Source organism: Thamnophis sirtalis, unplaced genomic scaffold (assembly GCF_051295495.1).
Source record: "Thamnophis sirtalis isolate CommonGarterSnake01/CBP01778 unplaced genomic scaffold, rThaSir2_p1.2 scaffold_6, whole genome shotgun sequence".
NCBI classification, from domain to species: domain Eukaryota; kingdom Metazoa; phylum Chordata; class Lepidosauria; order Squamata; family Natricidae; genus Thamnophis; species Thamnophis sirtalis.
The window spans coordinates 73,440,416-73,466,726 of NW_028261386.1; the positions used below are offsets into that span (position 1 = coordinate 73,440,416).

Consider the following 26,311-nt stretch of genomic DNA (forward strand, 5'->3'; position numbering starts at 1 on the left):
ACAACTCCTCACTAGCAGTTGATACCCAGCAGGAATTAACACCAGGGTGAACTTCAGACAATCAAGCAGTACCAATGTCCTAATCAAGGAAGTACCAAACGGGACAAATAGTCAAGAAGTAAACAACACCCTAATCAAGAAATTGCCAAGGGGGAACCACACTCCCACCAATTGTATACAAACAGAAAACAAACACTGCTCCCTTCCAGCACTGAATATGTTACCTAGTTGGGTAGTGAAATGTCTAAGCAAACAACCAAGCTCAGAGAGCACTACAGATTCCCCCCCCCCTTCAGGTACATACATTGAGGTACATACATTATCTTCTATTGGTAGCATAAGCATGTGCTGCTGCCTTGAGTTCAACTTCTATATCCTGTTTAGGATGTGTGCAAAGGAATAGCTTGCAAAAATGGAAGGTAGAAATTGCAAAGCATAGGATTTGTTTCCATAGAAATATATGCCTTGAGTTCTTTGTAAACAAGTCCCGATCAATATATCCTTCCACCCAAACATACCAGCATGTGCAGCCTTTCTATTCGCATTCATTTCCATCACGGCATTCAGGCCAGGAAATGACTATATACTCTTTGATTTAATTGAAATAAATTTCCTTTGATGATGATTACCAGGTGCATGCCAAGGTTGTGGATATGACTCTCTCTCGAGATCTACTTATATATAAAGCTAAAATTGAGTTACATCAGGTGTTCTTAGCTTCATGAGGAAGGATATTGCTCAGTATGTAATTTTTAGGGGCTTCCTTATTTTCTTCTATAGTGTGCATTCAAATCGCAGCAAAGCAAGTGCTTATAGCCTCTTAAACTTGCAGTGGGCTCCTGAACAAAGATGTTGGATGCTTAGAACAAAAAATACTTTGTAAGGAAATGTGTGCATGAAGGCAGTATTTCAAATGGTGTCCAAATGTATTTGTCAAAGCTAATAAAACAGTTGTGATTAAAATCTTAGGGAGAAATAATGCTATAATCCATCTAAAACTGTTTTAAATTAAAATGTTATCATTATTATTTTTGAAAAAAATTAATTGAACAAAAACACAAAGAATCATCCTTCATTATTTCTTGTAGAAAGCGTGTCGATTGGTTACTGTGCATTTCTTCCACAGTAATTACTTATAGTTCATATTAGATTATACACTTTAAGTCAAAAATCTTTGTGTATCTTACTATCAATGTACCACAATTCTCATTTGACTACAATTATTTGAACATCCTTTTACCTCAAATCATTCATACTTAAAGACACAACCACATAATGGCATTCATTAGCTATTTCAAAAAATCCTCCAATAACATTACACCTTTATAGCATCTTTTAAGTAAAAGTCAATTAATAAAGTTTCTAAGCCTTTCCCCCCCTTTTTCCAACTCACTGATTAAAATTTATATCCAAGTTACTTTTGCCAATATCATAGCAAGTATATACTGTTGAACAATGACCATTAACATTTCCTTGTTATTATTATAATTGGCTAAAAATCATTTACTATTTATGTCCCATCTCCTCTCATCAGACCCCCCCCAAAAGAAAAACCTTATGCCTTTATAACAAGATCTAAATAAAAGTTTGTTAATAAAATTTTATAGATCTTTTTCCCAAGTCACAATTTGCAATTTATATCCAAATTTCTTTTGCTAGATTACCATACATGTATATACCATTAAGCTGTATCCATTATCATTTGCTTATTCTTATTATAGTTAATTAATTGTTAGCGAATAAACATTTGATAACAATCTAAAACAATCCAAGGGTTACAGAATTCCTACCTATTAATCACCAAAATCAACTGATTTTTTTATTATCAACTTTCATTGTCAACCTATATCTTTCCAGTAACAAAACAGTTTTATCTCTCTTGCCAATTGTGGGTCATTATTTTAACATATATCTGATATATCTTCTCCATAGATAACCACACTGAATAAATTTCTTCAAAGAGGCCTTGATACAGTTGAAAACCCTGATAATACCTAGTTCTGGTTTAACAATAGAATCTGTGAAAGAAAAGCAAATTAGTAAATGGTGAATTCTCAGATATTCAAAAATAACTTCCAATGTACTGTGTTTCCCTGTCTTATTTTCTTTTGACCCCCGAAATAAGCGCTTGGCCTTATTTTGGGGGAGGTCTTATTATTTGAAAGGTGCAGGACGCCCCTTAACCTCGGCCCACGGATTAGCTGATCCAGAGAGGCCAGAAGTTCTGTCTCTGTTTCTGGCACACTCTTGCCAGTGCTAGCATTGCTGGGCCTGCCACTCTTTTTGCGGCCGCCACTAAGAGAAGGGGTGGGTAGCTAGGGTTTGCGGGAGCAGCCTCCACGAGGCTCTTCCGCGTTGATGGCAGGTGCATGTGGGATGCGTGGGGCATGTTCCCCCCCCCCCAGGAAATGGCGGGGACCAGCTGTGCATGTGTTTAAATATTTGAGGGGAGGGCTTAGTTTGAGGGGAGAGCTTATTTTAGCGCATGCGTTCAAAAGCCTGATTGGGCTTATTATCCAGGAAAGTCTTATTTTCGGGGAAACAGGGTAGTCCTTCATCTTCCGTGCCAAACAGTTCTTTCAGTTAATTGAAAAGTATAATTTGTATTGCACATATCAGTGTGCAAAGTGCCCAAATAAATACTATATTTTACCATCTTTATGTTTCTTTACATAATCAATCTGTATTCGACTCAAAATGATGGATAACAACAGAATAGGCTGATTTTTAAATTAGGATTCATAAGTCTGAGCAATGGGCTTATATGTTTAAAAACCAGGGAGCAAATCTACGGATATGTAATGAGCTCACATTTATATCAGATAATAAATGAATGCATTATTTTATTACAGTAGTTGATACTGGGCATATGCATTATCATTTTCAAATTATAGAATATGAAACTGTCACTATGGACAATATGCTGAGCATGCTTTGCTTCTGTGGAAATGTTCTCCTCTCTCCTGTAATGAATGAACTATATTAATAAAAATCAGGCTACTGTTTTTCAAATACTTTCATCATATGTGCAGATATATTTTAATGTGCACTTAAAACTTCCGAAAAGCACAGACCTATATTACCTAAAGAAAAATAAGTCTAGTTGATTGTCATAGAAACTTAGCCTAAGTGAGGAAAATCACCTCGTCCTTTCTCTTGGGTGATGCTTCTCAATTTCTCCTTTCCCCTGTATTAAACATGAAACATATTTCCCATAGTCAGAATGCAGCGAGCATACAAAGCATTTTTCTTTATTTCTCTTCCTTTAAGCAGCTTTCTGCTTTAAAAACCATTATTTTAATTAATTCATTTTATTTTAATGTATTGTTGATTCATTATTTGACCTACAGCTATTTTCTAACTCAAGGGTCCCTTGTGGCAAGAAAATTAACCTCTGTTTTGCTTTGCTCTTATGCAGAAACTGTACAGAAGAGAAATCAAACCACCCTTTAAACCTGCAGTGGGTCGGCCAGAGGACACTTTCCATTTTGATCCTGAATTCACATCACGGACCCCAACAGGTACTTTACCAAGAAAACGTATCAGTAAATTTGCCATTATTTTTACGTTTGTAAAATGTATGTAATGTTACATTAGCAAAACTATCCAAAATATATCTAGAGTTTAAGAATTACTTACCACTCTATCCCTCCCTCCCTCCTTCCTTCCTTCCTTCCTTCTTTCCTTTGATTTATATAATCACTCATCTCAAATGGGTGGGTTGATGTTACCTCTGGATGGCTTAGAACTTTCAAATAATAAAAATATTTTAAAACGTAAGACCCACAACAGTTGAGAATTATAAACCATAGACAGCAATCAATATAAGCAGGAGATAGACTCCCACATGCATCGAGTCAGACATAGAACTGTGTCTCCAGGGCTTTCCAGAAGGCCAAAAGGCACAAAGCCAATTCCATCTCCAGAGGGATGATATTCCAGAGAGCAGATGCCACAATAGGAAAGGTTACCTTCCTGGGCAGTCAGTTTGACATTCCTTGGCAGACAGGACCCAGAGCATGCTCCTTCTGCCTCACTATGATGGGTAAAAACAATGCAATACTAATCCTTTGTAAGTTATCATTATGACTTGATACTATTATACCAAATGCCATTATATTTCCAAATTTGCTGTTGCTTCCAGAAGAATCTATTACCTTGTATACACATAGACTGACTGTTGGAATTTTATGGTGTGGCTGAATTAGAGAATTAGAATTACTACTGTGTAGTATTTTCCACACTTTCTTCCTAGTGTTTCTGGGTAGCACTTGGAGTGGTCCTACTGAAAGGACTCTCCAGCCTCTCTAGGGTTCTGTATTACTGCACACTTGCTTCCCATTAACTCTTTCATGTCTAACCTATTGGAAACTACTTTTACATTGAAATTCTGCACTGCCACAAATCCTCAGGTGGGCTAAATATTACACGCAAAAGATTGTACAAGCAGTTGTGCAATTTGCTGCTAAAAAAAAAAATTCTAGGTTCTCTGTTTTTCATAGTTTACTACTACTAAATATTAAGTGGTTTATTATTAATTAACTAATTATTAAGTAGTTTAATAGTTTAAAGCAGAGGTGTCCAATATTGGCAACTTTAAGACTTGTGGACTTCAACACCTAGAATTCCCCACACAGCATGGAGGTTGAAATCCACAGGTCTTAAAGTTGCCAATATTGGACACCCCTATTTTAAAGGCTCTTCTTGGCAAAAATACATTCAGAACTCTCATTCTAGAAATTCTGATGCAGTTTTATGTTGAAGCAAAGATTGGGAAGCTCTTTCAAATGGAGAAGGATGCATGTCTCCACGTTGAAAAATAGCATGGCTGGGTGCTAGTGTGCAAATTGCTTCTTTATAACATTGCTAGGGAAAATAATAGTGGAGAAATGGTGGGAATCTCCAGGTGCCCCATTCTTTGAGTCATCTCTCATCTCCTCTTCAGATTCCCCAGGTGTCCCTCCAAGTGCCAATGCTCATCATCTCTTCAGAGGATTCAGCTTTGTGGCATCCAACTTGGGGCAGGAACTTGTACAGCAAGAACCACATAAAGTCACAGTTCATCCAATTGTTCAGGTATGAACTTGGCTGTATAGATATTATACCACTATCACTTCATCTAGATGTATTACTGTAGCATAAAGAACATTAAGAAAAACAGCTAAGATTAGAGATTCAAATCTTCTAAGGAAATACACTGGGGTGACTTTGAGCTAGTTATTTTTTTTTAATCACTCGCTACCGCATAGGCTTGTTATGGACTAACATTGGAAGATTATGTATTTCACTTTGAATTCCTGGAGGAAAGAGGTGATGTACATTTAAAAAGCAATAATCATATTTCGTTGGTATCATTGGCATCTTATGGAAGTGAATTTCTTAGTTTGGCTATGTATTTATGAGCAAGTTCTTTTATTATCTGAATGTCCACTATTTCAGGTAATGCCTCAGTAGAAATATTCATTGCATCTGATGTCTGCTAAATAAAATATATTAAATTGATGCTTTACTGTAATTGTAATAGTTCAAAATATAACAATTTTATGGACTAACGTTGGAAACCCAATGTGGAAACCCCACAGATTCAGTCCTTTAAATTCAGTCCTAAATACTGTACATAAGCAAGCACTTTCATAGTTCATCTCAACTTTATTGTACTTCTCCTGCTATTTCTTTTGCTTGTGCAACATTTAGTAACCCTCAGATATTTTAGATAGCACAGGAAGAAGTAATGGCAACAGACAGTGGGTTTTGTAGTAAAAAAAATCATTGCTTCTATATAGCAAAACATACTTTGTCACTACTTGTACTTTTTCTCCAAGCATTAAGTCAAATATAATTACTCTTTCAATTTTTAGGAAATAATTCAAGGCTTTTAGTCATTTGAATTGGTTGAAAGTGTTTTTCAGTATCTGTTTTTAACTATGCTAGCTTCTTTGGTAGCTTTCTATATTTAAAAAGTAGGGTAATAATTACAATAATCTTCTATTTGTTACATAATGTCTTATAATTTAAGTTCTTATAATTTAAGATAGTAGCAATAAGAAAGATGAGGAAGGTGTATCATTATCCCTCTCCCCCCCCCCCCGCCCCCAACTTCCTAGAATTCTCCTTAGCATCTTCTTTGCCCGAGTTATGAGTTGTCCAGATGTGGCTGTTTATCCAGGTAAAAGAGATTCTTCCTGGCAAGTAGTTTCCACCACCTGTTCTTGAATCAGCTGCTTCCCTTCTTCAGAAATCTGGATGTTTAGAGTAGGAGTTGCCCTTTCCTAGGACAAGGCTTTAAAATAAATAATTCCAGTTGAATTATTATTATTATTATTATACAATTGTATCACAGCGGCCAGTTGTTTCGCCGGATTTGGCATTGGTTACTAGTCGGGTCCCACCCAGGGGCCTAGGACGTCGTAACGTATTTTCGTAATATGCGTGCAGATCCAAGCATTTGACTGATGGTGATTTTGTCAATTTTTAACTGTTTTAAATGTAATTCCAGTGCTTTTGGTATAGCACCCAGTGTGCCAATTACCACTGGAATTATCACTGCTGGTTTGTGCCATAGTCGTTGAATTTCGATTTTTAAGTCCTGGTATCTTGCGATTTTTTCATGTTCCTTCTCGGTGACCCTGCTATCACCTGGTATTGCGATGTCTATGATTGTGACCTTATTTTTCTCAACCAGTGTGATGTCTGGTGTATTATGCGCCAGTATTTTGACGGTTTGTATACGGAAATCCCACAAGATCTTGACCATCTGATTTTCGGTGACTTTTTCAGGCTGATGTTCCCACCAGTTTGTTGCTGTTTTAATATTATAATTTTTGCACAAATTCCAATGGATCATTTGTGCTACTGAATTGTGCCGCAATTTATAATCAGTCTGCGCGATTTTTTTACAGCAGCTGAGTAAGTGATCAACAGTTTCATCAGCTTCTTTGCAAAGTCTGCATTTGGCATTATTATTATTATTATTATTATTATTATTATTATTATTATTATTATTATTATTACCTTTTATTTGGGCTTATTAAGCCCAAGTGGTTTTGGAGTATGAAGTGACTGATTATAAATTAAATTAGAATAAAAAAGAAAAATGTTTTTCCTTCTTTATAACAAGAGCAAAGCAAGGATTTGAGAGAACAGTATCATTGACATTTAATTTCAAATCAAAGATAACACTAATGTGTAAATAGACTGAGAAAATACAGAAAGAAATAGGGAGGCAGAGAACAGAACCAGGCATGAAGTTATCCCAGATAGAATAAACTGCTACTTAAAAGAATATCCTCACAAACCTTTCAAACATCTAACTTTAGATCAGTGGTGCAATTCAGCTGGTTCTATCCAGTTTGGACAAACCGGTAGCAATGGTGCCAGGAGGCTCCACCTACCCACCCAGATGTCATCATGTCCCATTTTTGATGCTCTGCGCATAGGTGGAAGGTCCTGGGCATGCACAGAGGTGGCACATACGAGCAAATCAAGAGCACATGCACACTCACATTTGCGAACCAGTAGCAAAGGTAAGTTGATTTCACCCCTGCTTTAAAAATGGGACGTGATGACGTGCGGATGGGTGGGCAAAGCCGTCCGCTGCCACCGCTACAGGTTTGCCCAAACCAGATAAATCCAGCTGAATTGCACCACTGCTATAGATGCCCCAAACTTCCAGAGTTTTCTAGGTATTGGACTGAGTGGCTTTAGATTTATTTAGAGGCTGCTTTCCTTAAGGCCTCTAACAAAAGACTGAATGAGTTCAAACTGAGTGCTAATTTCATTTCCATCTGAATCCCCACTTCTGCTTCATATACTAGGAAAAAAAAGCTGTAACTGTGTACAGAATATTTGAAATCCTATTACACAACAATCCACTCAAAATAAAGAGTTGTCTTAATCCACTACAATTACATTATAGGAGCATAAGAAATGATGATACCTAAAATATAAAACATTAGTAATATCAGTGCTATCAAAATTATTAAGAATAATATATACACACTTCAATTTCTCACGTTTCCAGCATGGATTATTTTGTAATGTGGAAAAGAGAATTTCTCTATTTCTGTACCAGAAAGTGAACCCCTAAATGAGACCTGAATATGAGCTGTAACCACTGAAGGAAAATTGTTCAGACATTAAATTACCCACAAGTATATCAGTGGTGTGAGTAACACCTTTATGAAAAATGTTTCATTTATTTCAGGGAAAGTTCCCATTAGCAACCATTTCTTGCAAAGTGACACAGTTTGTCTCCCCCAGCTTTTTGTGTGGTATCAGCAGTAATTGTGTCCTTCCTTTCCAGTTCTAGCTTGTAAAATACAAGAACTGTCAACAACCCAAAACTCATATTAGCAATGAAAGCTAATATGAGAAGAAAGTTTATGTTCAGTGGTAGGTAATACTTTTGTGTGCAAAAGTTCCCAGATGAGTTTCTCTGAATGCCATGTCAATAGAAAGACAAGATACAAATAATGAACTTCATGATTGTCATCATCATTATCGTTATCATCCATTACATTTCCAAAAAATCCGGAAAAATCCCCTAGGGAATGTAACCTGACCATTCAGTGAACAGCTACTTCTGGTTAGTGAATCAATGTTATATAATAAATGCCCTGAGGAGGGGAAGTTACTTTTTTAAATTTAACTCCCTTCCTTAAGAACCATAGAATTTGCTTTTTCCACCCCAGCCCAGCCAGATGGCAATTTCTATCCTTAGAGATTGGGAAAGTACCCATGGCAGATAAGTTTCATGTTGTTGCCAAGAAAACTGCAGAGATATTTGTATTAAATCATCAGCAGTTGAATTCATGTTAAAGGAGGTTTAACTTTAATGGGATGTTTATTTTTGGATTAATTGTGCTGTATTTTTATGACAATATTGCTGTAGCTTTACTTCTTCAGGTTGACCTAAAAGAAATCCACGGATGCTAAGGATTGTAAGATTAATTGGACAAAATTAAGGCAGCACTTATTTACAGTAATTAGCTGGTTCTGTATAATAAACTAATGTCTCTGAATTGTTAGAGCTAGAGAGTCTTTGATGAAGTCAACCATAAGACTTGTCTTTTTATTGCTATTCTTTTGTTTCCATATGTAGCAGTTACATGGGAACAATATTCACTTTACAGATGGATATGAAATCCGGGAAGACATTGGCATTGGCTCGTATTCTGTTTGCAAGAGGTGTATTCACAAAGCCACAGAAGCAGAATTTGCAGTAAAGGTAAGAAATCACTGTGGTGTGTCTAGTGATCATCTGGCAAGGGCAACTAGTATCGGTTATGCTGCCTTGATGCAGCGGACCAAGAGGTTATGGGAACCAGACAGTATGAAGGTGAATTTTGAAAGTAAAATGTAAGTCAGCCCATGAGGAAAATGGATATGTGAATGGAGCACTCACGGCTTTCAGAGATGTTCTTCGGGGTATTTCCATGGCTTCAATATGTTCAGTATATGCTTCTTTTTTTCAATTAATCTCTGGCAATTGCAATTAATTTGTCATATTATGTCATGTTTTTGAAAATCCTATGCATTTCATGTTTGACATAAAGTACAGTATCAGAAGAGAACAAAGCCATGGTCATAGCCACATGGCTCTTTGGATCCAACCACAGGAAGTCCATCAAATTTATCTTGGATTTTTAAAGCTTGCTTTTTTTCAAATGGCAAAACTGTTGACATTTCATTTCCCCCAACAGTTATGCAAGTGTGAAAAATTCTAGGAGATCAGATCATTTTAAATGACATGTATTTTGAGGGTATTTTAACAAGTAAGAAGTGAACATAATCCAACTTTGGCTTTACTTTTTTTGATCCAATTCCGTTTTGATTTTAACTAGATTATACAGTAATAATGTTTATGTTGATTCATGAAGAACATTGATACAATACATTTATTATACGCATTCCATCTTGTAAGATGGGCAGCCATATAAAATTGAAATTTGTTTAAAAAAAACCAAATATAATTTAAAGGCTCATGAAATATTTGTACATATAAAAACACAGTTGGCTGTCCAACACTGTGCTTTAAAGCTCTGTTGAAAGCATTAGAGAGATATGCTGAGAACTGTTCAATAGTTTTATGTTCCTTTCCTAAAAATTTGTTTACTTCCACTGGTTCACTAAAAGAAGCCATCCAGACTGATGTTTACAATAGAAGGTACGGATGTTCTGAGAGTCCTTTATTTGTTGCTCGTTTGGGTTTTTTTAAAAAGCAAAATACAAAATATTACATTGCATAATCTATTGCAGAAAAGTAAAGAAATAGTCAATATTAAAAGTAAGGAATGTAAAATTTATAAGGCTGAGAAGAAATAAAGGATTTGTCTCTGCTGCTTTGTTGTCCCTATGACAAACATCACTAGTTTTTGTGTGACATGACCAAGGGCACTTCTACTTGGGATAGAATAGAACGGAACAGAACAGAATAGCAGTTGGAAGGGACTTTGGAGGTCTTCTAGTTCAGTGGTTCTTAACCTGGGTGATATCGTCCCCTAGGGGTCGATTTCATTTTTTAAGGGGGGTGGAATGAAAAGGGGCAACATGGGAGTGAAGGAATGGAAGGGGGGGCGATATGGGGACGATGGAGCGAAACGTTTTGGGGACACTTTTGAGACTTTTTTCGTACAGTGAACCGCTGTATATCTGTCATACAAAAACATCAGATCACTCAGTATTAGTGGATTGAACTGTGTTTTAAAATGTTCCTCTAGCTAGCTTCAGTACAGAACGCCGTACATATGTGAATACTCATCCTCATGTGCGTTGCGCAGCAGCCTCTATCATTCTACCCATACAGTGATGCACCATTGACCAGAATGGGCAGTGATGGAGGGGTGAGCGCTTCTTTCAAAACATCACATGCTGAGTGGCTGTCCCCTGTGATGTCAGCTGTAATGTCAATGTAACTGTTGAAACTAGGTTTATCAACGTCCACGTGTGTTTTATAGTGTTCCAGTGTGGTCAAAAATTTAATTTGCAGTTAGTGCTTTTCATTTCAAAGACCTCTCAAAATGGCCGAGAAGAGGAAGTGTCGCCAATATTCGGCGGAATACCTAAAATTGGGATTCATTCCATCTCTTTCCAACATACAGCTTCCGTTTTGTCTTCTTTGTGAGAAAACATTTTCAAATGAAGCGATGAAGCCTTTCCGTCGGAAAGACCATTTGGTAAGAATTCATTCGGATAAAGCTGACAAACCGGTATCATTTTTCCAATCCTTAAAGGCCAAGTTTGAGGGTCGCAGCACTGTTGAGAAGTTATTTGGGAAATCGTCACTCAACGCTGACAAGGGGCTCATTTGTTTCTATGAAGTATCTTTGTTGATAGCAAAATGTGGCAAACCTCACACTATCGGAGAAATTTATCAGCAGTGAAACAGATTGTTGCCACCATGTTGGGGCCCAGCGCAAGCACTTTCACGCAGTTGATTCCTTTTAGCAATGACACCGTATCAAAAAGAATTGATGAAATGGCTGCTGAAGTGGAAGAAAGGCTTATTGACACCTTGAAAAGTACAGAATTCATGATGCAGATTAATGAGTCAACGATTCATGAAAATGAAGCCTTGTTATTGGCTTATGTCTGTTTCATCAATGGAAATGAAGAGATCAGGGAAGAACTGTTATTTGCTCGAAATTTAGCCACCAACACAAAAGGTTCTTCAATATTTAAAAAGGTTGAAGAGTTTTTTAATGAGAAAAACATCCCTTTGACAAACATCGTGGCATGTGCGACCAACGAAGCTGCATCCATGGTTGGACAATATCGCGGATTTCAAGCTCACCTAAAATTGGTTGTACCTGGAGTTATGATTGTCCATTGTGTCGTTCATAGACAGCATCTTGTCTCAAAAAATTTGAGTGGCCGTTTGCATGAGTCTATACGTTACGTCATTAACGCTCTGAATAAAATTAAATCGAATGCCTTGAACAACCGACTTTTTCACAAGCTTTGTGAAAAAAATGACGAGGAGTATGAACATCTCCTTTTGCATACTGAAGTAAGGTGGCTTTCAAAAGGAAAGCATTTGCAGCGATTCCACGAACTTTTTGACACAGTTGTCGAATTTCTTGAATCCATTGATCCAAGTCTAAGCAGTTCGCTTAAACTTCGACATCTGGATGTAGCTTATCTCGCTGATGTTTTTGACAAGCTGAATGAAGTAAATGTAAAGCTGCAAGGAGATAAAATCAATTTTCTTAAGGCCGAAGGAGTAATCTGGTCATTTATTTCAAAATTGGACCTCCTTGCAAGCAATATGAGTCGCCAGGAGCTGTATCAGTTCCCAAGCCTTGGTGAATGAATTTCAACTCCAAGCAGAAGATTTGGACATTTTTTGCTGCCACTTGAAGGAACTAAAAGAAGATATGGAAACCAGATTCTATGATCTGATAAATCTGGAAGTGCCCACTTGGGTGCTAAATCCTTTCACAGCAGACTTTGCACAACTTCATCCTAAACTGCAAGAGCCATTGACAGATCCGAAATACGACTGTGAAGCCCAATCACATTTTCAGAGTTACGGCTGCAAAGCTTTTTGTGTGAAAATGAGAAACACTTACCCAACATGCAGTTCTGCAGTTCGGCTGTTCAAATCTCACCGGCTCAAGGTTGACTCAGCCTTCCATCCTTCCGAGGTGGGTAAAATGAGGACCCGGATTGTTGGGGGCAATATGCTGACTCTGTAAACCGCTTAGAGAGGGCTGAAAGCCCTCTGAAGCGGTATATAAGTCTAACTGCTATTGCTATTAACTTGCTTCTTTTAGCCTTTCCTTCCACTTACTTAGTGGAGAGGGGCTTCAGCACCATCCAACAGATCCTTTCTAAGTCAAGGAACATGTTGAAGATCACTGAGCATAGTGATTTAAGAATGACATTAACAAAAATGGTTCCAGACATCAAGAAATTGGCATCAGCTCACCAAGCACAAGGCAGCCATTAATGTTCTTTTTTTTTTTTTTTTTTTTTTTTTGTGTACATACATATTCTTCGTTAATAATTGTCTCAGCTCTTCTCATTGTATTTGCTTGCATTGGATTTCAATTTCCAGTTTGAGTTTTCGGCTTTGTTTTTGAATTCTTGTTATGCTCTGTAAAACATTTTGTCTGTCTCTTTGTATTGTACTTTTTTAGCGTGCACTCCAGTTCGATATTATATTTTCTCGGTTTTATGGTATCAATTTTTGTTGTTGTGCTCTTCGTGTAAACTTTTTGGGTAGCTATATATATTTTTTTCTTCAGTTTAAGGCATTAAATTTATCGCTCTGATTTTTGTTGCTTTCCTTCTGTAAAAAGTTTCTTTGTGTCTTTTTAAACCCTTTTTACAGTGTGCATGAATATATATTTTCCTCGAATCTTAATTTAGTTTCAGAGTTTTCATCTGGAAATTCTTAGTTCCTGCATTGTGGTTTGTTCTTATGCCCTTTTTATACTTCTTTTTGCGCCTTAAAATTCACTTGTAATTAAATCATTAAATGTTATTGGGTTTTTTTCAGGCATTTCATTTTCTTGCAATTGAATTTTGTTTTCAGTGGTCATTGCATTTAAGTGCCTTGAATAAATAAGATAATAATGAAATACATGTATCACAAAGTTTGGGAGTAAAGTGATGGGTGGCATCAGAATTTTTCACACAGTTGAGATATGGGAAAAAGACTTGAAATAAATTATTTGCATTGATATGTCCTGATGACAATTTTAAAGAAAACAACAAATGTGTTTGCATAAATTGAAGAATTATTTCCCTATGTTGTGATTGAGAGGTTATGTTGGGTGAAGGAGGCGATGATAACTTCCTCAATGGCTCAAGGGGCCGATTCTTTCTTATTTACAAATTCTGGAGGCAAGTTGTTCCACTGATTAATTGTTCTAACTGTTAGGAAATTCCTCTCCTTGATTAGTTTCCAGCCATTGCTTCTTGTCCTGCCTTCAGGTGCCTTGGAGAATACCTTGACTCTCTCTTCTTTGTAGCAGCCCCTGAGATATTGGAACACTGCTATCATGTCTCCCTTAGTCCTTCTTTTCATTAAACTATTCATACCCAGGTCCTGCAACCAATCTTCATATGTTTTAGTCTCCAGTCCCCTAATCATCTTTGTTGCTTGTTGAGTTGTTTTCAGATAGTTAAATGCCCCCTATATCAGCTACATCGGTTTTCTTCTACTGTAGCTCAGTTCAAATCACTTTTGTTTCATTTTCTTATCTTTGGCATTAGAGTTCCATGCAGCCCGTGACCTGGCTAATTTTCCATGGTTGGAAACTCCTGGCTTCTTTGCCTCCTCAGTCACTGGGGCATATCAGTGTCCTTGCCTAAAGCTTTGTAGTCAGTGATCTGCTTTTTCTTTACTTTTTTCATTGTTTAAAAGTCATAGGGTAAGAAGGAGGAGGAGGGCCAAGCATGATGGCCAGACATGATTTTTCCTTATTTGTTAGTTAGGGAGAGCACTGGTCTAGTGTGGTGGTTGCATTCTTGCAGTGTCTGCAGTTAAAAATAATAATGAACTGTTGCAAGACTGTTTCTGAGGTTTGGCAAGTGTTGATAGAGTGATTGAAGTGCCTATGAGAAACTCCCCATTTATATGCTTGCAAAAAAAATATTGTCTGCAAAAATATTGCCTGTCCTAATAAAATAGGAATTGAGTTGGAGAAGTTGCCTTTCCTTGGAAGAGTTATTGATTACCAAAGGGCACAAGAACAGTTATTTTCAGCCTGCAAGAACTTCCCAATTGGTTTTCTTGGACTTTTCTGGATCCTGCCACAATGGACCTTTAATCAAAATGTTTCCCATTATAGTAAATAGGGATCTTTTTTTCAAATCTTGATTTTACTTATGGAATAATTTGGGAGGTGAGCTAACCATTGGGATATAAAAGCTTAAAATTGCCTGATCTCCCCAAGTATTCTGTGCCACCTGAAATCCATTCATGGGAATTGGGTTTTTTGAAGCATACATGCTCTTCTACATGGGGGCAAAGTCACTTGTGTAAGAGAAATGAATGGATATAAATGAGATGAAATTTCTGTATAATTGTGTGTAAATGCTGGAGAGATTGTACAACAGATGGGAGAAGGCTTACTATAGACCAGTGTTTTTCAACCTTTTTTGTGCAAAGGCACACTTTTTTCATGAAAAAAATCACGAGGCACACCACCATTAGAAAATGGTGCACCCTGGTCAACACTGAGTAAGGAGCCTCCCTGCCAGGCCACAGTGGAAGGCCAGCTCAGTGGTGTGTGTGTGTGTGTGTGTGTGTGTTTGTGTGTGTGTGTGTTATTTCAGTCAACCAAGGTTGGGAAGCAAGACTCTGTCCAGCCATCGTTTGCTAATGCGGCCCCAGCTGACCTCTGCTCTTGCCCAGCAGCAGGGGCTGATTCTTGGTCTAGTGAACTGTCTGCTTGTGTGTGTGTGTGTGTGTGTGTGTGTGTGTGTGGTGTGCGTAAAAGAAAGCAGCCCTGGGCTTGGGTTCTCAGTGGACCCCCTGAAGAGCCTTTCCTGTGGCTGGCTGTGGAGGTGGGATCCTCACTCCCATGGTCTCAGAGGGCAGGGGCTGGCTGGGAGGGCAGGGGCTGGCTGGGAGGGTCTCTTGGCCTCTGTATGCAGGCCCAGCTCAGACCCCTGCCCAGCATCCCCTTCCACCCAAGCTCACATATTAAGTAAAGCAAAACAACCCTCGCACGGAATAAAAGCTTCGAATTTAAGTCCTCCTCACCTTTCTGAACTTCTCCTTTGCTGGATAAAAGTTTTCATTTCTTTTAAAGCAAAGGGTAAAAAAAAAATGTTACTTTTTGGATCCCTCCACACCAGCAAGCTCATCTCACCAGCCACGTGCGCGGAGGATCCACGGGGGGGGGGAGGAGGAAAGGATGCGCCTTTGGAGCGGCCCGGAGAAAGGGAAGCGGGTGGAGATTCAGGTGATGGGGGAGAGGTGTGACTACGCGCCCCCCCTTCCCCAGCCCGTTCAAATATCACATCCTACCAGCAAAGGGAGCGTGAGGGGCGGCGCGGCAATGTCCTCCCCGAGGCCGGCCAGGTGCGGCGCTCGCCCCCTCCCCCTCCTTCCCCCTCCCCGACTGGCGCAGGTGAGGTGGGGCGCGCGGACTTGGCCTCCCGCTGAGCTTGGGCGCGCGGCCGTTTGGCGCAGCCTGTTCCATAGACATAGTCATATGGACAAACAGGAGGACAAATTCTCATGTTACAATTGGCGGCTGATTTCTTTTGCTATACGTGCTAGTACTATACTTCTTTGAACAGTATAATAGATGGAATACAACAAATGCAGAAAACTTATTAAATCCTGGCTGATGTTTTCCATCATTCGTGTAATTAGAATTATTCTAGGTACTTGGATGGGGAGCAGGAAGAGAGAGGCTTGTTTTAATATATGAAAGGACCCTCAGAATAAATTATCATCTTTTCCCATTTCACTTTTCTCCTCATACTTCTACAGCTGTGATCTGCTGCACTAGCAAACATACTTCTCCTTTACAACTAACACACAACCATTATTTAAATTCATTATTTTGTCATGGGATAAAACAACCAGTTTAAACTGGCAGGTTTCATGCTGCACCACAACACTGACATTTCCTAAGCCTGCTCCTGAAACATTTGAATAAATAATAACAAGAATGTCCTTGAACATATGCCAGCAATGTGTCTGTTGCTACCAATAAAAGAGTCTGAATACAATTCCCGCTCTTATACAGAGAAACACTGTATGTTTAATAGACAAGGGGAAATGACTCCAAATTATAAATGTTGTGTGTTCTGTACATTTACAGTATGTTGTGAGCGTTTTGAAAAGAACATTTTTAAAAAAAATATCAATCTGTTCTATAGATTTTTATCTACATTTTTAATAAATGAACAATTTGAATACAAATCTCCCGATGTGCACTTATGCATAGATCTTTTCTCATACATTTTGATATATAAGATTCATCACAGATGTGAAGAAGTATGAACTCTTGAAGAATAGTTGCATTCTTGTAGTTCTTATTAGTTCTGATGTTTTACATATTTTGTAGTTGTTTCTAACTCTTTTATTGGAGTGGTGTTTTTTTTTAACTGTTGTAAATTGCTCAGAGTCACAGGTTAGATGGGCAGCCCTACAAATATAAATAAATATATATTAAATAAAAATAAAAATATTGGTCTTGTGTCTGCCAAACTCTTTCTTCCTGTAAGATTTTGAATGTAGAAACTCTACACTCCTTTGGGTGACATTTTAAAAGATGTTAGAACAAAGAAGATACCATATAGTATTTCCACACTGAAGGACTTGCTAAACCATCACAGTTTTGTTCAGCCCAATGAAAACTGTTTGAGTTAATTAATTAAGTGCGTCATCATATACATAGTTTCGACACTAGCAATGATTCAGTTGAAGGTTAAATATGTGAATGCTGTCAATTAATGGTAGAAGGAATCAGGCATCTCCTTTTTATACAGTAAGCAGGATGCTTAAAATATTACTACCATGTTTCCTGAAAATATGACATGTCTTGAAAATAAGGCCATGCCATATTTTTTGGGTAGGCAAAAATATAAGCCCTCCCCTGAAAATAAGCCCCCTGGACAAATCCCCTTCCGGCCAAGCAGAGTGCCGCTCACTGACCTAGCAGTATCCCAAAGGGTCCAAGTCGCAGGAATTGGGGGGCAAAGGGGCTCGTGTTGCTTGGCGCCTTCAGGATACCGCTAGGTTGGTGAGCAGTGCTGTGCCCAACTGGAGAAGGGGGTTGCTGGGCAGCTGCTCTCTTGCGAGCAGGTTCCTGAAGAGCTGGGCACAAGCTCAGAGTCAAACAGCTGTGTTGCACTGTCGCAGCAGCACCACACAGCAGCCATGAAGTGACCATGCTCACGAGCAGCCACCCAGCAAACCTCCTTTCCAGCCGGGCACAGTGCCATTCACTGACCTAGGGGCATCACCAAGCCACATAAGGGTCTGTTCGCCACCCCCGGTCCTATGACTTGGTGCCTTCAGAATGCCCCTAAGTCAGTGAATGGGGCTCTGCATGGCTGGAAAGGGGGGTTGCACGAACGGCTGTTCCGCTCCCCGCTCATGTGCCTTCCAATCTCACGATGCCCTGGCCCAACTCTCCCTGTAGAGCCAGGATACTTCCGCTGCCTCCAGCGCCGCCCCAGCATGTTTTTTTCTGCAGCTTCCAAACCACGGAGGTAGGATGCCGAGTCTTCCAGCAGTTGCAGCTCTGGGAGTATACTCTGCTGGCAGCCGGCCCAGAACTATAGAGCCTACTCCCAAAGCTGCAACTTCTGGAAGACTCGGCATCCTATCTTTGTAGTTTGGAAGCCACAGAAAAAGCCATGCTGGGGTGGGGGGCGGCGGCGGCAGCGGAGGTGCCCTGGCTCTGCAGGGAGAGTTGGGCCAGGGCATCGTGAGGTTGGGAGGTACACGAGTGAGGAGCAGAGCAACCGCTCATGCAACTCTCCTTTCCAGCCATGTAGAGCTCCATTCACTGACCTAGGCACCGAAGGCACCAAGCCACGGAAGCTGGGGACAGCGAACAGGCGCTCACACGGCTTGCCGATACCCCTACGTCAGTGAATGGCACTGTGCCCAGCTGGAAAGGGGGTTTGCTGGGTGGCTGCTCATGAGTGTGGTCACTTCATGGCTGCTGTGTTGCGCTGCTGCAACAGCCATTCGAACCTGAGGCTGTTCCCGACTCTTCAGGAGCCTGCTCGCAAGAGAGCAGCCACCCAGCAACCCCAAAACAATAAGCCCGGATATGGCCCAAGCCATATTTTGTGGGTCAAAAGAAAATAAGACCCTGTCTTATTTTCGGGAAAACACTAGTTTATTTCTTCTTTTTCTCTAAAATAATAAGTCTAATTTTATGGATGATATTACTGTCCAGTGAATGAGTCACCAAAGCTAATGAACCATAAATTCAAGATAATTCAAAATTATAGAAACAACTACAGTCAGTAACCTCTCTCCTTCAATACATCTTCAAACAGTAATTATAAATTCCCCTAAAATAATGCTAATCATTATTTGGACACACTTCAAAAATAATGTGAAAGAAATACTTCAGTCTCATGGAAGCGCAAGCAAAGCATCTCTCTGCCAACTATAAAAGCAACCCATTTTCTACATGAATGAAAACTCATGCTGCTGTTTTAATAGGTTTCACAAAAAGTAATGCAACTCTTAAGCAGTTTCAATGTTTTTCAGCATTGTACAGAGCCCTAAAAACTCAGTCTGCTTTATTGAATTGCTTATATAAGGTCTAAAGCATGCACAGCCCTCCTGACACCTCAGAGATAATTATATTTGTGAACTTGGGCACGTGCTATTATGACATTTTGATCGGATGGAAAAAACAACAAAACTGTACAGTTCCCATTAGCAAAACATTCCAACTATTTTTCCTTGGCACTGAAAAAAACTTTGAGGATGAATTAATTAAAGATGGAATAATTCATAGAAATTTTAGATTATTTTGTCCTGCCAATAATGCATTTTGCTATAGAGGCAAATTATGTCACAGTGAACAGGATCTGCTGCTATGTCAAAGGTGCTTCTGCCAACACTGAGTTAGATCCTAAATGATAGGCCATCCACATCTCAAAATCTCTTAAGATGGCTGGCGTGACATCACAATTGAAACCCATGTCCTTTTTATAAATGCACTTGCAACAACAGAATTATTATTCAATTGCACTCACCATCTTGCAGATTTTGACCCAAACCTCCATGTTCATAACTCACATTATGTTTTCCCTACATAAATATACTTCTGTCAGCTATAGCCATATAACTAAGCCTGCTGGCTTAACAGAAAAGTACAATAGAGAGGAGGGTATGAAAATGCAGAGTTAGTGAAATTCTATTTACAAACAATTCTAAAGTAGAGGACAACAGTTTGAGCCCTAATTATTTCCTTTTCAGATTCAAATACTTCCTACTCCAATAAGGCTAGAAACACATACAAACTATAGTAAATGAAACTTGTGGGACTGGTTCAAAGAGAAGTTGGCAGCCATGACTAGGGGAACCTAGTCCTGTGCACCAATTGTGTCCGTTCTCCAGCTATGAGCTCTTCATATCCTGGTCACTTCTTAATTGGATTACTACAATCCAGTCTACACGGAGCTGCTCCTGAAGGCCATTCAGAAGTTGCAGCTAGTCCAGAATGCAATAGTGCGTGCAGTTCTAGGCACCTGAGATTTGCCTATATCACACCACTGTTATGTATTACCTTTAACACCCTTGAGTTGTTTTCAATCCTGCCTCTCCCTGAGGTTATCTGCCCATCTCACCAGGCTAGATAGGTGGGCATACTCTAAGTTCCTTCTCTTAAAAGTTATCTGATGAAAACCTCAATTGGATTTTAGGACAAAAGTAGTGGTCTTTTCATTTTCATTCTAATTTAATCAATAAAATAGAATTAATAGAGTCTTGCCATTTGATAATTCTCCTTTTTTTGTCACGTTGTAAATTACAATTTCAGAAGGACACTTAGAGCTTTTAGTGGCTCTGGAGTGCAGGTGTGTCCACTTCTAGCTTCATCAGTGACAATGCAAAACTGCCCTTTTGTTGTTATGAGTCCCCTGGCTTCCTTTTCATTGTCAGAATCAGGAAATGATTTCTTTTTCTGTCTCTGGTTGCTATTGTTAACAGTTTGCCATAATCAGTTCATTAATATAGATTTTCTTTCAATTGCACAGATGAGGCTTCCTGAATTTTCTCTGTTCTCCATTTCTCCCTTAGATAATTGATAAGAGCAAGAGAGACCCTTCAGAAGAAATTGAGATTCTTCTGAGATACGGACAACACCCAAACATCATTACTCTCAAAGATGTGAGTAGTTGTTCAGCTCACATATTTCTTGTACACATCTCCTTGTGAGCAAGTGATCTATAAGAATTGTTGTTTAGGAAAACCTATATGATGCCAATTCCAACAATCTTGTGGAAATCTGTGCTATATTATTGGGTTTAGAAAGTGCATTAATAAATTTGCAATAACCTTTGCATTTGTTTAATTGCAATTATGCTGGATCCTGAAGTTGGATCAGAATGTAAAGAAGTAACTATAAAGACTTTGTTGATAAATTTTCTTATGTAGGCAGTAACTTTGCTTATCTATCAGGCGCTTCCACAAAGGTTTTCCATTTTACAAAATGGTAAGGATCAATTTAATAACAATCTATAAGCAAATGCTAAAAAAATAGAAATTGCCATTCTTTTAGGGTGCTTCAGGCTTTTTTTAAGACACACGTTTTTCATTCAAATAATGCAAATAAAATGATATAACAAGTCTCTCCTCTTTCTAATTATTTTTGGAAGTATGAGGGTTGAATAAAAAAGTAATGTCTTCAATGTTATAAGTTGCCCTCAACAGATGGCAGACGTTCTGCTATTAGAAGCTCTGGTATATTCTTTAGCATCTATTGATTCATTTGGAAGTTATTGTGAGAATAGGTTGTGTTTCTATTATTTCTCAAATGGATGTCTGCAGTGAGTACTTATCAGTGTGCTTTAAAGCAAAGCCCTGTGATTGAAATTTCTGACTGCCAAGGAGTCCCAGTTGAAATTGACCTTTGAATGCAGGTTGTTTATGGTGATGATTGCGATGATGTGAGTAGTATGATAAGCAAATGTTGTGGAAAAAATGCAGGTCAATAAAATAAAAGTTAATTAAAATGTAGGTAATTTTAGCTAATGTAACAACCTGCATTAAGAACTATGGACATTTGATTTCCCATCAAGCAAGGAACTTGGTTCCTGGGAATCAGAAAAGGAAGAAGTGGATTGTTTTTGTTTTTTTGTAAAACTCTGTATTTGCACAATAAGATAATATAGGTGGTCCTAAACTTACAACTACAATTGAGCCCAAAATTTCTGTTGAAAAGCAAACAGTTGTTAAGTGAGTTTTTATTACCTTTCTTGCCACAGAGGTTAAATAATAATCACTACAATTGGTAAATTAGTAACGCAGTTGTTAAGTGAATCTGGCTTCCCCATTGACTTTGCTTGACAGAAGGCTGCAAAAGGAGATTACATAATCTTGGGGTGCTGCAACCATCATAAATACATGCCAGTTGCCAAGCATACAAATTTTCATTACATGACCATGGGGATGTTACAGCGGTCAACCGTGCGAAAAAGAACAGTGTGAAAAAAAATCATAAGCAGCGGTGGGCTTCAAAATTTTTAGCAACAGGATCTCTGTCTGGTTCCTGGGTGGGCATGGCCCTGGTGGCCTCCTACACCATGGGGGGGGGGGGAGTTTTTGCCCTCCCTGGGCTCCAGAGGCCAGAAATGAACTTCCACTAGGCCTGTTTTTCACCCTCCCTGAGCCTCCACACGTGCCCTGCACTTACCTGCATCCAAAATGGGCTGTGTGGGGACTCCTGGGAGGGGAGGGGTAGGCAGGGTCAGCCAGGAGTGGGATTTGGGGGTTCTCTGAACTGCACAGAATCTTAGCTAGATGTTCTCACGAACCCCTACGAACCCGCAGCAGCTTACCTCTGGTCATAAGTCATTGTTTTCAGTACCATTGTAACTTTGAAAAGTCACTAAATGAATGGTTGTAAGACAAGGACAACCGGTATGAGGTTTTAGGGCATTTAATGTTCATGGAACAAGTACTTAATGAGTTTTCTCAACACATGTATAGGTGTATGATGATGGAAAATTTGTATACCTTGTGATGGAACTGATGCGAGGAGGAGAACTCTTAGATCGAATCCTGCGACAGAAATGCTTCTCTGAACGAGAGGCTAGTGCCGTTCTCTGTACCATTAGCAAAACTGTGGACTATCTCCATTCCCAGGGAGTGAGTATACCAGTTCTGTATCCAATCAACTTTCTAAAAATATCACATCATGTCATTAAAATATTGAATCGGGGAAGGCGTTATCATCTTCCCCACAGACACAAAATCTACAATGAAAATGAATGTGGAGTGTGATTCATTGACTAGTGAAAAATGGAAGACTGTAAGATAGACCAGAATGGCGTAGAATAGAAATATGTTCTCTTATAATAAAGATCAAATGCCTGCAGCGCATCCTTCAAACAGAAATTTTAATTATTATTACCTTTCTAGTTGCAGTATGAGCCAAATTACTGGCAGGTTACAGCTTCTCAATTATCAACTGCTCCCAATCAGATTTGCTGCATGTAATTTACTGGAAACAATTAATATTTTAGAAGGATAGAGAATAAATATAAAATTCATTTAGTTCCTCTGGTTTATTACTAAAATGTATTCTCTTTTGCTATGTGGTAATGTCAATATTTATCAAGGCATGGAACTAAATGCCCAGAAGACATTTCTGGAATTAACTAATAATTTTCAAAGAATGGCAATTATGGACAAATCATTTACTATTACAGCAATTTGGGTTTTGATAACGCACAATGTGTTAACTTTATTTTCAGGTTGTTCATCGAGATCTGAAGCCTAGTAATATTTTGTACGTGGACGAATCAGGGAACCCAGAGTCTATCAGAATGTGTGATTTTGGATTTGCCAAACAACTGAGAGCTGAGAATGGTCTACTAATGACACCATGTTACACAGCCAATTTTGTAGCACCTGAGGTATGAAGATTTAAAAAGTCCACTATTTGGTCACTATTTCCATAATGGGCAATATTCAGGAGTTGCCTTTGATATTTATACAATCACTTTCTGGAGAGTGGTTTCAAGAGCTTTAGATTTGGAGATAGGTTGCAGTGTTTGATTATTTTTTCTGAGCTCAGAAGGTAAGTGGGTTAAGGTTTGGCTACTTTGATGGGAAACCACCAAGAAATATGAGGCCTGAATTGGAAAATTGAAAAAAAAAAACAGAATAAGACAATAGGAAATATTTCTATACTGTGGCAAAATAACTTCAGGGACAGGTCCAGGAAATTCCAAGAAATCAATCTCAACTTGAAGGAGTGTCAACCATCCTACTGGGTTAGACAATAAAAGAAACTCCTGGGACATTTTTTTACTGAAAATTCCATATGGATATAGAATTAGAAAAGCCAGTTCTAACTATTGCGTGTGTAAACAGCATAGGAAAACTTTTCCTTTTTCCCTTGGACCTCCCATTGTCCACCAATCATTTGCACTCACTTTATTTTGGGAATGATCTTCTACCTCCAACGTTCCCCAGCTGGTGACCTTGTGATGTTAGGTCTGTCTTAGGCTTCCAGTCTGCACACTTGCATTCCAAATTTCCCTCCCAAACCTCCCTTACATTCCAATGCCTTCCCTACTCACTCCCATTACTGTTATCCTGGTTGCGAGTGGGTCTGCCTAGCGAGTCAACCATGACAAGATTTTACTTTTTCTCCATAGTGAGGGGGGAGGAGTATCCAGACTCGGTTGACCTTGTCCTCTCATTGATTGGATTGAGTCAGATAAGCTCTTTGGGGCATGCCCCTGGCCACCAGGTATTCCCCAGTTATCGATCCAATCCACTCACTTGACGGTTCACCATTCTGGATCTCCAGCAAATTGCAAGGAATTTAAGGAAAAAATACTTGGATCTGCGAATCTTGCCTCCCTGTACCACGCTACAGCCTCCTCCTGCAGGACTGCCACAAGCCCCCTGGGGCAGCACGCTGCCCTGGCCACTGGGTGAGACCGGAGTTACTCAGTGAGGATCTGTGGCAGGCAAGCAGGAGGAGAGGGCACAAGCCTCCTGGAGGCAAGCCCTACCACGGAAGCTCTACAGATGCAGGAGCGCTCCGCCACTCCCCTCAGGGGTCAAGCGGACTTTTTTTTAATCACATTATTCTAGTAGTTGGAAATCCCTACAAAAGAAAAACAATACTAAAAACAAAACACAAGTGGGGGATCCATCACCTTAATCCTTCATATGTGTAGATAATTTTTACTTTGTTCAGTTCAGGTTCATTCGTTCTACCATAGTTTCAAAGGACAGAAACAGAAACTTCTCATTACCGAATTGGAGATCACTTTCATGCAAATTACTGTATCAAACTCAGATTATTTTTCAGAACCAGGTTTGCATATAAACCTTTTTCTTCTTCAGAATGTTGTTGAAGGGAAACCAGCAGAGTAGCTCCAGATGTTCTTAAATTACATATTTATTACTGGTCCTTTTCTGAGTTTCTTCAGAATGTATTTAGAATGCTGAAGACAGTCATATTCCAAGTGAACTATTTCCACCTAGAGGTGGTCATTTCTTTGCTGGTCCTAAATGGGCCTCTTTGTAGATTTTGGTGTTACAGCTCATGCCATTCTTTATGGCCATGTTATCTTTATGGTTTCATTTTTTAATTAGAGGATGACATGTGAAGAGATATGTTCAATGTCATGGGACCAATATATGATATAGATACTGTAGCTCTCAAGTTATTATTGTAATGGAACTGCCCACCTAAGCCATGCCAATCATAAAATGGGACTCCCACATGACTGACCTGATTTTACAACCTGTTTGCAGCAGTCGTTAATGCTTTGATAGGGATTGGATTTGCTGAAAAACAGAAGTAACTGCTGTTTTTAGCAAAAATGTCATAAAACATGGTCATGTGATTGTGGGATGCAGCAAATTGATGTGATTGAAAATCAGTTGCCAAGGGTCCAACACACATGTATGTGACTGGGGGAGGAGGAGGGCCAGTCATGAGAACTTCAGAACCAGGTTGCAAGGACCAAAGAAGGTCCATTGTAACTTTGAACAGTTGCTGGGCAACTGGTTGTAAAATGAGGACTAACTATATTCCATTTGTACCTAGTAAACATGTATTCGTAATCCAATATAAATATTCATAAATTATCCAACTAAATGAAATTTCAGGGGAGAAATTTCTGGAACCAATAAATTGCTTCCTTTTCCTTTAAAATATAAACTTCGCACTTCATTTGCTGTTAATTCTTAATGTCATTTTACTTATCTCCATTTATTTCAGTCCAAATTTCAATATATTGTTTTGCCATATTAAATACTTTCTCAATTATACAAGTTATTTAAAAGGCAACTGAAATTGCATGCTTGTTTCCATATCATCTTTTTAAATGTTTGGTTTTGAACCTTTAATTATAATGGGTGGTAGTTATACCAATTATATATTTAATAGTAATGAGAGAATGTAACATTATAAAGATATCTAGAGAAGAACTGACCTGCCATCTAGTGGAAGCATCTTGGCAGGAAAAATGGCCTCATATTTCATAAGCTCTCTGATCATTGTCAGCAGATAAATTTAATCACATAATAGCTTTTATTTTCTCCAGTGGTTGCTGAGATCTGAGTGAAAATTGTTTGTTCTCTTCAGCAACAAATTCACCAAGTTATATTTTATTTACAAAA

The 26,311-nt window shown here is 38.8% G+C and overlaps 1 protein-coding gene across 1 annotated transcript in view; it reads left to right on the top strand.

Moving 5' to 3' along the window:
• RPS6KA2 (ribosomal protein S6 kinase A2) overlaps nt 1-26,311 on the top strand; it is a 148,232-nt gene that overhangs the window by 111,416 nt on the left and 10,505 nt on the right. Inside the window, exons 12-17 of the mRNA XM_087718193.1 lie at nt 3,419-3,521; nt 4,946-5,076; nt 9,101-9,226; nt 20,741-20,830; nt 22,652-22,810; nt 23,419-23,580. Coding sequence (XP_087574319.1) covers nt 3,419-3,521; nt 4,946-5,076; nt 9,101-9,226; nt 20,741-20,830; nt 22,652-22,810; nt 23,419-23,580 — 771 coding nt within the window. The remainder of the gene's footprint in view (nt 1-3,418; nt 3,522-4,945; nt 5,077-9,100; nt 9,227-20,740; nt 20,831-22,651; nt 22,811-23,418; nt 23,581-26,311) is intronic.